Source organism: Nicotiana tabacum, chromosome 12 (assembly GCF_000715075.1).
Source record: "Nicotiana tabacum cultivar K326 chromosome 12, ASM71507v2, whole genome shotgun sequence".
Lineage (NCBI taxonomy): Eukaryota > Viridiplantae > Streptophyta > Magnoliopsida > Solanales > Solanaceae > Nicotiana > Nicotiana tabacum.
Window position 1 is genome coordinate 73144603 of NC_134091.1, and position 15814 is coordinate 73160416.

Consider the following 15814-nt stretch of genomic DNA (forward strand, 5'->3'; position numbering starts at 1 on the left):
TAAAGGTCTGAAGTTAAACTTCTTTTAAAAATCGTGTACAAGTTAAATGGGGGCGACCAAATAGCGTGTCCCATGAAATTTTTATTACGCATAGATCGTGTAAAATATTAACACAATCAGGTCATTTATTAGGCAATTACAAGTAAATTTCAAATAATTACTACTCCCTCCGTTTCAATTTAGATGGGGTACTTTGACTCGGTACGAAATTTAAGAAAAAAAAAGACTTTTGAAACTTGTGATCTTAAAAGCTTAAGGGGTAAAAGCTTTATGTGGCCATGACATTTATGTGGTTATAAAAACTTCTCATTAAGGGTAAAATGGATTATATAAAGAGTTTAAAATTGAATTATTTTCAATTATAGAAATGTATCATTCTTTTTTAAACGAACTAATAAGAAAAGTATATCACCTAAATTGAAACAAATGGAGTAATTGATAGTTAGGTGAAACTTATAACTAACATACTATCACATGTTTAATTCATTACTAGCATAAAAGAATTGTTACATCATCGGCGTATTATAACCAAAATCCATGAAAATTATAGCTCTTTGTTATATAGCAATATTGTGAACTGAAACAAGGTTGAAATGGCCATCTTATTTGCACTGGACCAGTCCCTGCTCAACCAGAGAAAATATCTACTTACACAATTGAGGTTGAAAACATAAAAATCAGTGTACTGATGATGCCTAGGCATTTAAACATATTAAACAAAACAGTAGATGTGAAAGATAATGAAGAATAACACTAAAGTAAGAAGATTCAGATGCCTAAAGCAATATAATAAAAAACAAGGTACTCCTACTATTTATCACTAACAGTACATTATGATGTTTTAAAACATGAGATTTTCTAACTAAATCCTCATGCTACAACAACAACAACGACACGACGATCCAGTGGAATCCCGCAAGTAGGGTATGAGGAGGATAGTGTGTACGCAGACCTTACTCCTACTCCGGAGGAGTAGAGAGGCTGTTTCCGATAGACCCTCGGCTCACGACGATGGTAAAGGACAGTGGAGCTCTAACATAAATAGAAGTCAGAAAGATAACACCAACAACGTGATAACCAGACAACAAAAAGAAAATCACTAACAATAAGCAGTAACAATGGCATAGTACTATAGACATAATGGAAGTAATAAGGATACAACAAGAGCCACTAGCATCCTAAGACAAAACACTATCAAACTAGCCTCCTACAACCTAACCTGCAACCCTAATGAAGTAATATGGACACAACAGGAGCACTAGCAGCCTAAGACACACACTATCAGACTAGCCTCCTACCTCCTAACCTACAAATTTAATGTTGGACCACAACAATTTCTATCAAGAGCCATATTCTCGGGAATCTTAAGTCGCACCATATACTACCTGATCACCTCTCCCCAATACTTCTTAAGCCGCTCATGGTACAAAACTAGCTTTCAGATATTCCATCAACAACACCTATTCCACCAGTTATACAAATATCATCTATTCTATCATCCTCTGTCCTTCAAAACTTGTGGCATTAGACGGTTCCTTTCTCCAAATGTACACTGTTGCTCATAATTCCAGCGAGGTAATAAAATTACCAGAAAATCATCCAAATATCAACACAGACCATTATGATCTTTGAACAACGGCAGGGTATTAAAAAGACAATCTCATATCCTAGGTTTCATCTATCAATATTAAAGTACAATCAGGATCACAGTTTACTCAACCGGCAGATGCAGGGGAAGATATATTACTAAGCCTAATGTAAACAAGCAACTTTGGTTTAACAGTAAGTATAAAAAATTAGTATCAGCATAGCAATAAGAATGACAATAGATACAAGCTCTTACCAATATCAAATCTAAACATCCAAGCACAATTCATCAATTAGAAGAAATAACAGAACTTCTAATGTATTCATTACAAAAACTTTGTAAGTATCAAATATATGAGGCAACCACACCAGGTGAAAAAAAATACCACACATACACTCATAAATCATTTCCGCTTATATGCCTGACATCATCCTCACTATTTTCATCTTCATCAGTGTCAGAGGGAGGTGAAGGGTCAAGCCTAGCAGCATCAATGGCCCACTTAATCACCTTCTCAACTTCATCGTCATCCTCTTCATTCTCCGAAGAATAAGCGGGAAGGGAGCTTTTGAGAGCTGCAAATCTGGGAAACAAGTTAACATCGGAAGCTGTAGAGGTTGAACGTGGTTGTTGGGGAATAGGGTTTTTGGTTTTGGATTTGAGGGCACGGAAACGTTGATCGAGATCTGGATCGATGAATTGGGTGGAAGAAGAACCACGAGCCATATGGGAATTGAGGCTGAGCTTGAGGAACACATCATCCTCTGCCGCGCGCAGCAGCTCTTCAACCTCGTCGTCTTCCGTCTTCTTCTTCCTCCTGTTGTTGTCGATACCTCTGCTCATTCTCTTCCTCTTGATGACACGGTACCACACTTGGCCAATTCAAACTTCAAACACAATAGACTCGAAATTAGGCTGTATCTGGTTGAAATTTAAAATTACAAGTTCAAGTTGTAAAAATAGTTCTAATGTAGTATTTGGTTCTAATTGTGTTTGGATATGATTTTCCTTAAAAAACACAGTTAGATATCTATAAATAAAAATTCTTATTTTGTTATAAATATATTATATTAAGGATGTTCATTTAGTACCCCGTTGTAAATAAGCTTCCTGAAGAACCTTATCTATATGAGACTCCGCCGTAAATATGTTTATATATTTAGTACTCTATTGAAAATAAGCCTCCCGAAGAAGCTTATCCTTTCAGTAGTCTGTTATGGATAAACATCACCCCGGTAGAAGATTATCTATATCTGGTACAATGAGCTTATCATTTCGGTACTCCGTTATGGATAAACATTACCCCCGGTAGAAGATTATCTATATCTGGTACAATAGCAGTTTAAGCTTGCAGAAGCAGCTTACACAGCAGCTTGCAGAAGCAGCTTACACAACATCTTCCTTTCTTCTATAAATAGAGGAGATTTCAGTTCATTATGTATAGAAGTTTGAAATTTGAAAAATATATCAGTTTCTCTCTATACTTGTCTTTACTTTACAGTCTGTATTTTATAACACGTTATCAGCACGAGACTCTGTCATCTCGAGCCAATACTTTGAAAGTATACAAACTTTCTTTTTCTAAATAATGTTAAATATTTCTCAACTTGAATTTTTAGCCCTAGATATATCGGGCAAAAGCTACATGTCTTGGGTGCTTGATGCTGAAATTCATCTTGATGCGATGGGTCTGGCAGACACCATCAAGGATAAAAATCAGGCATCAAACCAAGACCGTGCCAAAGCAATGATATTCCTACGCCATCACCTTGATGAGGGCCTGAAAATGGAATATCTCACTATTAAAGATCCAGTCATACTATGGAATAATTTGAAAGATAGATATGACCACCTGAAGATGGTCGTTCTTCCACAGGCACGTTATGATTGGACTCATCTAAGGCTACAAGATTTTAAATCTATCAGTGAGTATAATTCTGCTATGTTCAGATTTATTTTCCAATATGTGGTGATAATATTACTGATCATGATATGTTGGAGGAAAAGGGCACTGGTCACGTACATGTCGTACGCCAAAACACCTGGTTAAGCTGTATCAAGCCTCCCTGAAGAAGACAGAGAAAAATACTAAACAAATTTTATTTCTGAAGATAATTTAGACTTCATGCATTTGAATGTAGCTGATTACTTTGCACTCCCTGAAGGAGAAACAAGTCATGTGATCGGTGATGAATCTGTAGAAATGTAAATATTTTAATTTTTGTTGTTTGTAGTAGATAGTATGGTTATGTAATTGTTGTACATAAATAAAAGCTATGCTTTGATAATGATGTTTACTATCATATTTATTTTGTTTATGTCATTTTAAAAAATATGGATAATCCTCAAATTATGTTTGGATCAAAGACCAGTCATGAAGATATTTGTGTAATTGATAGTGGAACAACTCATGCCATATTCAAAGATCAGAAATACTTTTCTTATTTGCATAAGAAAAAAAACAAATATTTCAACAATTTCTGGCAATATAAGTTTGATTGAAGGCTCCGGAAGAGCCACTATATTTCTGTCTAAGAGAACAAAACTTATAATAGATAATATATTATTCTCCGCCAAGTCCCGAAGAAACTTGTTGAGTTTTATAGATATCCGCCGAAATTGGTATCATGTTGAGACGATAGATGAAATGAATATGGAATATCTTTGTATTACAAAGAATGTTTCTGGCCAGAAGTGCATTGTAGAAAAGTTACCATCTTTATCTTCTGGCTTATACTATTCAAAGATTAGTATAGTTGAAGCACACTTTATCGTAAACCAGAAGTTTACTGATTCAAATATTTTTGTACTTTGGCATGGCCGTTTGGGCCATCATGGATCAATAATGATGTGACGAATCACTGAAAATTTGAGTGGGCATCTATTAAAGAACCTGAAGATTCTTACAAATAATGAATTTTCTTGTGATGCTTGTTATCAAGGCAAAATGATCACTAGACCATCACCAATGAAGGTTGGCATTAAATCCCCTGCCTTTTTAGAACGTATACACGGGGATATATGTTAAACTATTCACCCACCAAAGTGGATTGTTTAGATATTTTATGGTCCTAATAGATGCATCTTCAAGATGGTTTCATGTGTGCCTACTATCATCTCGCAACCTGGCGTTTGCAAAGCTATTAGTCCAAATATTCGATTAAGGGCACAATTCCCAGATTATCCTATAAAGGCTATTCTCCTTGATAATGCTGGAGAATTCTCATCTCAAGCTTTTGATGATTATTGTCTATCAGTTGGGGATAAAAGTTGAACATCATGTAGCTTATGTTCATACTCAAAATGGCCTTGCAGAGTCATTTATTAAACGCCTGCATATGATAGCAAGACAACTACTTATGAAAACAAAATTGCCCACTACTATTTGGGGCCATGCTATCTTGCATGCAACATCACTTATCCGTCTTAGACCGACACATTATAATAAATATTCTCCGTCATAATTAATTTTTGGTCATGAACCAGATATTTCCCATCTACGAATTTTTGGATGTGTTGTATATGTGCCAGCACCACCACCACAACACAGTAAGATAGGCCCACAGAGAAGGTTAGGAATATATGTTGGGTTTGAATCACCCTCTATTATTCACTATCTTGAACCATTGACGGAAGATTTATTTACTGCTCAATTTGCAGATTGTCGGTTTGATGAAACAAATTTCTCACAATTAGGGGGAGAGAAAAAGAAAATCAAAAAGTGAAATTGTGTGAAAAATTTCATCATTATCTCTTTTTGACCTACGTACCCCTATATGTAATCAAGAGGTCCAGAAGATCATCCATTTACAAAATATAACAAATCAAATGCAGACGCGTTTACTGATTTGAAAAGGATAACTAAGTCACGTATCCTTGCAAAGAATATGCCTATCCGAATTGATGTCCCAACAGGACCATCTACTAGCATGAGAGCTAGTGAACCTAAAGCACGCCTAAAGCATGGTAGGCCTTTGGGTTCTAAGGATCGAAATCCTCGAAAAAGAAAATCGACAAATGATCAAACGATACTATGAAGGGATCCCCTGAAGAGACCTAAGATCTGATTAGTTCTGAGATTCCTGAAAAAATCAATGAACCCAAGACTCAAGTGAGTGAGAAGCTTTTAATAAGTTCTACTGGTGAAGAGATTAATTTAAACCGATCTGAAATAGTGGTGGATAATATTTTTGCATATAATATTGCACTTAACATTATACAAGATAGTGGGGATCTTGAACCCCGATCTATCGAAGAATGTCGACAAAGATCTGATTGGCAAAAATGACAAGAGGCAATTCAATCAGAATTGAACACACTTGCTAAAAGAGAGGTTTTTGGACTAGTAGTCCAAACACCTATTAGTATAAAATCAGTTTGTCATAAATGGGTTTTTGTGCGAAAAAGAAATGATAAAAATAAAATTGAAAGATACAAAGCTCGCCTTGTCACACAAGGATTCTCACAACGACCTGGAGTCGATTTTGATGAAACATATTCACATGTTATAGATGCCATAACATTTCGATATCTCATCAGTTTAGTACTACATGAAAAGCTTGAAATACATCTAATGGATGTCGTTACAGTTTATCTATACGGTTCACTTGATAATGAAATTTATATGAAAATCCCCGAAGGACTTAAAATGCCTGAAGCAAATCCAAAATCTCGGGAAATGTATTCAATCAGATTACAAAGATCTTTATACGGTTTAAAGTAATCTGGGCGTATGTGGTATAATCGCCTTAGTGAATATTTCCTGAAAGAGGGTTACATAAATGATGTTATTTGTCCATGTATTTTATAAAGAAAATAACATCAGAATTTGTTATACTTGCTGTTTATGTTGATGACATAAATCATGTTGGAACTCCAGAAGTGCTCCAAAAGGCAATTGAATATCTTAAGAAATAATTTGAGATGAAAGATCTTGGAAAGACAAAACTTTGTCTTGGTCTGCAAATTGAACATTTAGCAGACGTGATCTTTATCCATCAATCTGCCTATACAGAAAGGGTCTTAAAATTCTTTTACATTGACAAAGCGCACCCATTGAGTACACCAATAATTGCTCGATCACTTGAAGTGAATAAGGATTTGTTCCGACCTCCAGAAGAGGATGAGGAACTCCTTGGTCCCGAAATACCTTATCTTAGTACAATTGATGCACTTATGTATCTTGCTAATGTTACAAGGCCTGACATAGCATTTTCTGTTAATTTTCTAGCAAGATATAACTCTTCTCCTACACGGAGATATTGGAATGGGATTAAACATATATTGCGATATTTAAAGGGAACACTTGATATGAGTTTATTTTATTCTAACAAAGGTAGTGCAGATCTTGTTGGTTATACAAATGCATGTTATTTATCTGATCCACATAAAGCTCGATCTCAAACCGGGTACGTGTTAACATGTGGAGGTACTGTCATATCATGACGCTCCACAAAGCAATCTATTGTTGCTACTTCTTCAAATTATGCTGAGATAATAACTATTCATGAATCAAGTATGGAATGCGTATGGTTGAGATCAGTGATTCATTTTATTCAAGAAAAATGTGATTTGGAATGTGATAAAAGATCCACAATTTTATACGAAGATAATGTTGCATGCATAGCCCAATTAAATGGATGATTTATAAAAGGAGATAGAACAAAATACATTTCACCAAAATTATTCTACACACATGATCTTCAGAAAAATGGTGACATTGATGTGCAACAAATCCGTTCAAGTGACAATCCAGTAGATTTATTCACTAAATCTTTGCCAACTTCAACTTTTGAGAAGATGGTATACAAGATTGGAAGCGGAGACTCAAATATTTAAAATAAGATTTTTATCAGGGGGAGTAAAATACATGCTATACTCTTTTTTTCTTACTAAGGTTTTTTTCACACGATTTTCCTTATAAGGTTTTTATTGAGACAACTAGTTATGCGTATTACTAAATATGTGTACTTTATTTTCTTCACTAAGATTTTTTCCACGAGATTTTTTCTAGTAAGGTTTTAATGAGGCACATTATCTTTTAATGAACATCCAAGGAGGAGTGTTATAAATATATTATATTATGGATGTTCATTTAGTAATCCGTTGTAAATAAGCTTCCTGAAGAAGTTTATCTATATGCCGTAAATATGTTTATCTATTTAGTACTCTATTGGAAATAAGCCTCCTGAAGAAGCTTATCCTTTCGATACTCTGTTATGGATAAATTCTGCACCGGAAAAACAGACTAGAGAATCTTCTCCTTCGGAGTCAAGGAACGTCTTTGATTGGATGGAGACAGATATATAGAAAGTGCATCACCCCCGGTAGAAAATTATCTATATCTGGTACAATGAGCTTATCCTTTCGGTACTCTGTTATGGATAAATATCACCCCGGTAGAAGATTATCTATATCTGGTACAATGAGCTTATCCTTTCGGTACTCCGTTATGGATAAATATCACCCCGGTAGAAGATTATCTATATCTGGTACAATGAGCTTATCCTTTCGGTACTCCGTTATGGATAAACATCACCTCCGGTAGAAGATTATCTATATCCGGTACAATGAGCTTATCCTTTCGGTACTCCGTTATGGATAAACATCACCCCGGTAGAAAATTATCTATATCTGGTACAGTAGCAACTTACAAGCAGCTTACACAACACCTTGCAGAAGCAGCTTACACAACAACTTCCTTTCTTCTATAAATAGAGGAGATTTCAGTTCATTACGTACGGAAGTTTAAAGTTTGAATAATATATCAATTTCTCTCTATACTTGTCTTTACTTTACGATCTTTATTTTATAACATATTTCATATTCAAACAAGTGTTTTAATATTTTAATTATACTAAAGTATCTGTGCCAAAGTCAGTTTTTTGTATTTGCAAATTGATATTTTTTATAGCTAAACGGCGTATTTTAAGCTAATCTCTATTTGCAAATACTAAAGTATAAACCAGTCTACATTTACGTACAATACACGTATCCATGATAATTAGCGAGAAATTTATATTTAAAGTGATAAAATAATTTTAAGTCTTTATCTTATAAAAATTAATTTAAAGATTTAGAAAAACAAGAAAGTGCATATGTGTCTCGGTTCTAATGTGAACTTGACTATTGGAATAAGAACTTGAAAACTTTGTAAAGACATTTGCTGCTTTTATTTTTTTACAATAAAAGAAAATGTTACAATTTTCACTAATTAAAAGGTTATTGCACTCGTGACGCCGCTATTCAAGGAAATAATAATGTTCTTTAATTAATTTAAAAGGCCAGACAAAAAATTTAGAAAAGATGAAGTTTTAAAACTTAGTAGTATTTGTTATTACTACCGTATGGGACCCTCGAAATGGGTTCTAATTCTAAGAAGGAGGGGCACCCTAAATCAATCAAAAAATTAGTTGATTTAATTGAAGAAAACTAAGTAGATTAGCTTAGCTAGCACCTTGCAAAATCAATAACCCAACGTGAATTGGAGTTGAACCCACAAAGCGTAATGCTTGATGATATCACTAAATGAAAATAGTCTCCTAAACTAATATCAACGATGTTGAGTTTAGATTTTGATATGATTATGACTAAGTAAATATAAAAAAAATGTAAGTTTTAAATCATAATTATGGATAATTACGTGCTTAATAATGTTATTAAAAAGTATCATCGAGGTGTAGACGAACTCATTTGAAAGTAATTAAAGTAATGGTATCAATTTAAGGTGTATTGAAAGGATAAACTAGTCAAGATAGCTCAATACTTAAAACTGAAAAAAATATCAACTCCGAGGGCTATCACATAATGCTCTCAGGCTGTGCAAGTGAGATCAATAGCTTAGGCAAAACAGGGAGGGCGCAATGCTCATTCGCCATGAGAAATAATATTTAAATCACCATGGGCACTCGCCATGAGAACGTTGCCCCAAATTAGGTTGGCCAAGGGGCTAAGGGCAGTGCAGTGCGCCCCCAGCGTGCTCATCGTGGGGAGCTTGGTCTAGGCGAGACAAATGACCTTGTGCCCCTACGAATTCATATTCGTAAGGGCAACTGAGCGTGAATACTCCATGCTTATGTTATAAATATGTTTCTTAAGTGTTAAATTATTGCATATCAATGGATACAAATGATAATTTTTTTCAAAAAGAGTCAAGATAATGTTATTAAAAACTAGTATTTGTTCGAGTTCTTAACTCAAATATTTCTAATGTAACTATGAGCCTATTTGATCCTCTAGCTCTATCAATATCGAGCACTTCTAGATGTGGTAACAGAATCCTAAACGCACCTCTAGAGTCTAACGGAGTAATCACATTCTTACGTGAACGCTCGACTATTTGTCTTTCTTTAACTATTATTTTTAACCCTGTTGCCTTTTAATTTCCTACAACGATGCTACCCTTATAATTACGAACTCCCACTTTGTTCCCTGTACCTTGCACCCATGACCAAACACTATAGCCTTCACAATGCGCATACAAGTTTTCACTAACATGATGTAATTGATATTTATATTTTTTTAACATCCATTAAAGTAAGGTTGAGAAAATTCAACCCATTTGAAATGCTTGTTCAGGAATTCACTCTTGTCACCTTCTTCCGATTCTGATATCCAAATGCTGAACGAAAAATATTTTGTGGAAATAATAAAATAAGGAGAAGCAACATTAATATGTTGGACTTTGTATATATAAATTAACAAAACATAAATATTAGATATAAAAAATTATATTTTGTGAGAATGGGTTGCGGAGAAGATCATGTATCTACAATTAGGCCCCTAGACAAGTCGCTCGGAAAATGGCACGACTGTGGCATGTTGCCTTGCCATAGGCCAATGCGAGTGCTGAATCAACATGCACAAGTTAGCGCTTGATAATACGAGCGTTGTCATGGGCCACAAGAGTGTTGCGAAGATGAGGTGTGCGATTCGACACCAAGTGACAAAGAAAAAATGGATAAGTAATGGCCAAGGTCTCGAGGGTGGCAAGGCACCTTGGCAACAAACGAGATGGGGGTGACAATGGCGCAATAGCATGGCATTGGCGACCAAGCATTCGGCAAATAAGTTGGAACGATAAAGGGCTTAAGACACTGTGAACAACTAATTTTTTTACCATACTTGAATTTTTAACCACTTTTTAGTATGTAAATATTTTTTAGTTTAATCTCGATATTTTAGTGACATTGATTCAAACAACAGCATGAATATATAGTGACATTGATTCAAACAACAGCTTAGATTCTCCTGTTATTCGGAGAAACTTAGCACCATCTTATATGGCACCAACAATGAGTTCAAGAAAGGCTGGAATTGAAGTTCCTTCAAAGTATTTGCAAGATTCATCATCAAAATGGTCGCGAAGATGGAGTGCAGATTCCAGTGTTCAAAAGCCAGTTTCATCAGACAATTCTCCAAAATTAGGACTCAAATTCAAGAATCCAATTCAAAAGGTTGGTTCACTTAACAGTAAAACTTCTAAGTAGACTCTGTCTCCTGGAAGGCCAAACTCTCCTCCTATGTTGATAGAAAACAAAGGGACATTTATGTTAAATATGAAACCTCCGACGAGTCCTTCTAGGGGGAAAAAAGTCTGGAATTTTCTTAGCATGGGGCTTGAATTGTTCTAAGGTAAGAAATTTTCTTCTGTTGCAGCATCTCCTCTTCGGCCAGGCATGACCGAGAGCGTTCATCAGCTAAGGATGCTTCATAATAGATTGCTGCAGTGGAGATATATAAGTGCTAAAGCTGATATTGTCAATCAAAATATAAGTAAACAGGCTGAGGTTTGTGTAGTCTTTTTTTAGTTTAAAATATTGTGATGAGTACTAGGCCTTAGTTATAAAATCAGCTGATGGAGTTATTTGGTTTTCTCAGGCAAACTTAGTACATGCTTGGGTTGGTCTAATAAAATTGAGACAATCTGTGGTACAAAAGAAGCTGCAGCTACAGAGGCAAAAACTGGACATGAAATTGAGTTTTATTCTTCATGCTTAAGTAAGAACTTATTACCCTTAATTAATTTGGTAAAATGACATGATTTACCAAAAAACAAAACCATTACAATTGTGTTTAGGTAATATTTTTTGGCCATATATGAATGATTGTACAGATTAAGTTACTAGAAGCATGGGATTCTATGGAAAGGCAACACTCTTCATCAGTGTTAAAATCCATAGACGTTGTAACGCTGCCAGCAGAAGCCCATGAAATCACTTTCTTCTTCACCTTAGCTAGCCATAGCTCACCACCCATTTCCTCCATTGAAGCCTCCACAAACCTCCTCCAAAACAGCACCATTGGAGCACCAAAAATGCAGTTAATACAACCCCTTTTTCCTCAAATTTGACTAATCCAATATTAAAGGTTGCTATCAACATGAAAGAAAATTGTCTGCGCTAAGGTCCATTTCTATGTCCTTTTCTTTTAGATTCTAATTAGTTAATGAATAATTTGTTCCATGTGTCGTTTGATCCATAAATGTTCTCATGTTTCTGTTAGTATTCATTGAGTTATTGTAGTATTTGGAGTTGTTTCGAATATTCTTCATGAATCTGCTACAAAGATAATTATGGATAAGAAAGTCACGTTGATCCATGCTTAAAATATTTGTATTTGTTTAAATGCCTAGGTTGTTGGTTTAACATGTCATTTAGATGAATAGTATAAGTGGGCCGTTGAATTCTATAATGACTTTGAAATTTTGGGCCAATTAAGTTTAATCTACCAAGCCCATTAACATCGTAAGCTAGCTTACCTTTCCAAAATTAATCTACCTCATGCTTCTCTACAATAATTTCATAACCTATGGCCTTCACAATAATCTCAAACTTATGAATGGAACAATCATAAATACGCTAGTTGTTTTTAGGCGTGATTAATAATATAATTGTCACAGTTGTGGGTTCGGTTCCCGTGGCATAACTGTGATACTTAACTCTAAAATTCAAGTGCGTATTTATGTGACTTGAAATCTCAACTTCAAATAATAAATAACATGTTGTAAATCACCGGTGCGTTTCACGCGGCGTGATTTGCAATATGTACAAAATAATAAGTGCGCGGCATCGCGATTTATTTTAAATAAATTTCATAATTACTTAAGATATATAATTAAGTGGTAAAAGTTTAAAGTATGCACACAGTCTTAAAACATGTAATATTTAAGATAATTTAAGCCAAGTGTAATTTGTAAAGCGACCGTGTTAAAACCACGAAACTCGGGAGTGTCTCACACCTTCTCTCGGGTTAACAAAATTTCTTACCCGGTCTTCTATGTTTCGCGGACCATAAACATAGTCAAATTGTTTTGAATTGGGATTTAAAATACATCGGTGACTTGGAACACCAAAATTAAATAATTTCAAGTGGCGGCTCTTTAAAACTATAGACAAATCCCTTTTCAAATAATGTCACTTAAATTATAAAAACTCCTTCCGTTCCACAATCCCTCGAAAAAAAAGAGGTATAGCAGACATGATACATTGATGCTGAGGCAAGGCCAAAATACTGATGGCATGGACAAGGCATATGCATCTGGGATATGTACAAAATAGGCGTTGCCATGAACGAGTGGCATGGAAAAGACATGTGCATATGCATTAGACAAAGGCCTAGAGCGACAATAATGATTGAGTGGCAAGGCTTTGGCACCAAATTTAGGCCCATGGCGCACACATGGGCAACAAGCTTCAACATGCTAAGCACATTGACAATTATCGACACATGCAACACACATAACAAGTAGTTAGGCAGTTGGCTTTGTTCAGATTTATTTTGTGTCTAATGTTTTAGGTTGAATATTTGAATTTTTTTGAGTTCTCAAGAAGTTGTGGGTTGTTAACTAAAAATACTATAATTTGGCTAATTGTTGGGAAAATCGAGTGTTAGATCTCAGTATTAATGTAAAAATAACATTATTTCTCTTACATGTAGCTAAAAGGGAGTAGGATTTAAAACAAGGAGTAAGAGAAAAAAAAGATATCAAGCCAATGATTTGAGGCATGTAGAAAGAAAGAGGTTCAACTCTGATTGTGTGAAGCAAGCTGAGGAAAGTAGATCACGAAGTATAAAGAAGAAAAATAGAATCGGCAAAGTAATACAAATTAAAGAAGATCCTACAACGGTGATTTAGGAAAACAACCTTCATCAACTCAATGAAAGAAGAAAGATACACAAGGAAGGCCCGTATCATCTTAAGAAAAAGAGATCAAGTCAAGCCAAAAAAGTCGCACACCTAAGGATGTCTCAATCAAACCAACATATAAAAGGGAAGCAAACAGAATCTGAAGCAGTACATCAAGGAGAAGATTCAATTATAAAAAAAAGCTCCATACTTATTCTTGGAAAGAATCATCAATCAAGATTCATTCCAAGGATTAATTCCTTTGGATTGCTAATCTCTCAAGATATGTGCCAATCAAAGATCTCAAACAGCTCATTGTGCAGACTATATATATTCAAAGATCAAGAAGAAAAAGATATACTTTCGTCTTACTAACTTCAAGTTCTTTATTCTACTCTTAGCAAACATCATAATTCAGTCTTATTTACTATGTAATAGAAGGAGAGAAGAGAGAGAGAAAATCATTGTGAGGCATTATATAAAAAGGAATTGAGATTTGAAATGGCATAAGAAATCAGTTAATGTGTGCGTAGGAAACTCATCAACAAGGTATACTCAAAATAATCGGAGCTTAAAGAGAGAACCCTCTCGTAATCCAAGGGGAATGGATCTGATTATAAGGACCCGTAAAAATTTAAACCAAAAACTCGGGGTTTCGTGGTACCAAGATAGATTCCTGCGTTATTATAGTAGAAATTCTTCTTGGACTTTTTGGATTGAACTTCGTGGTTCAAACTTTTTGGATTGAACGGTACCCTACGAACTTAGAGGAAAATATTTCACAGAAGAACGCATTTCTGTGGCCCATTATGCGACCGCATAACCACTCTGCAGATTGCATAATGGCCGTAGAGTGAAGCAGAAAATTGGCCAATTTTGAGACCAGTTATGCGGCCCAATTATGCGATCGCATAATCGCTTTGCGGGCTGCATACTGATCGCATATCTTCCTTGAACTTTTGCGAAGGGGAGTTCTGCGGTGCATTATACGACCGCAGAATAGGTATGTGGACCGCATACTGGTCGCATACACAGTCAGAAAATTTAATCCCCTGAGGGCTATTTCTGCGGTCACTTTGCGGACCGCATAACCATTATGCGGTTGCATATGCGACCGCAGACCTGTGTCGGGGCACCCATTTTCTTAATTTAAAATCCGACCCCTATTCCGTTAAAACACCCCTTTAGACCAGTTTGAGCCCATTTTCTGATATTTTCTAGAGTGAGAGAGAGAGAGGGCCTAATTTTTATCAAATTGATCTTTAATCATCACTTAAAGATTTGAAAATATTCAAGTAGGGCACCAAATTCTTCATCCTAAAAGGTAAGACTTCATCACCCCAACTCTTAATTCCAAACATAGCTATAATGGGGTACTAGTGTGATACTTCATGGAGATGGAGGTGATTACATTGCATGCATGTAAGATAAAAGGGTGTAGGGAGAATGTAAGCTAAGAATGGAGATGAATGGGTTATGAAAGATGAAACCTCCCATGAAAAGAACCTTGAAACCTTAATACACACTTAGTATTTGATAAAATGTTCAAGTGGGCTAAAACCATGCATTTCTTCCTAATTTTGGTTCAACTTGTTATATTGCTAAAAATAGATTGGGGTTGCTAAGAGTTCCGGATAATTGTAGAGTCAAAGAAGCTCGATTGATGTATGTATGGCTAATTCTCTTCTTCTTAGAATCGAACTCCTTGTGTCCGAATAATTGGTGTAAGTTCCGATTTCATCATACTAGAATTGTTTGCGTTAGTGTGTTGGGTTGAAAGATTCATGCTCCCTAATTATTCTAGATGCTTACCATGTCATCATGCTATTTGAGAACGTAATTATGATTTTCCAAGCTCCTTCCCTTATGTGTGCAATGCCTTATGTGATGGTACTTATCGACATGAATGATGATATTTTTTGAACGAATAAAAAGGGAAAGACTTGAATTGTAAAATGTGCCCAAGTGCCAAGAACTACTTAATAAATGAGGCTGTTTGTGCCATGTAATGAAAGATGGAAAAGAAATGTGAATTGAGTGAACAATTGAAAGAGGTTATGTCTCAAGTGAGATGGTTTAGCCGATCGGGCCGAGATCGG

The 15814-nt window shown here is 35.3% G+C and overlaps 1 protein-coding gene across 1 annotated transcript; it reads right to left on the reverse strand.

Moving 5' to 3' along the window:
• Positions 1-1984: 1984 nt before the first annotated feature.
• Positions 1985-2431, reverse strand: LOC107823874 (uncharacterized). Its single transcript, XM_016650581.1, has one exon. The coding sequence runs from the start codon at positions 2429-2431 to the stop codon at positions 1985-1987; it is 447 nt and encodes a 148-aa protein (XP_016506067.1).
• Between the last annotated feature and the right edge of the window lie 13383 nt (positions 2432-15814).

Excerpts from the sequence above, each read along its gene's own strand:
- LOC107823874 (XM_016650581.1), bottom strand. The coding sequence starts at position 2,431 with ATGAGCAGAGGTATCGACAACAACAGGAGGAAGAAGAAGACGGAAGAC.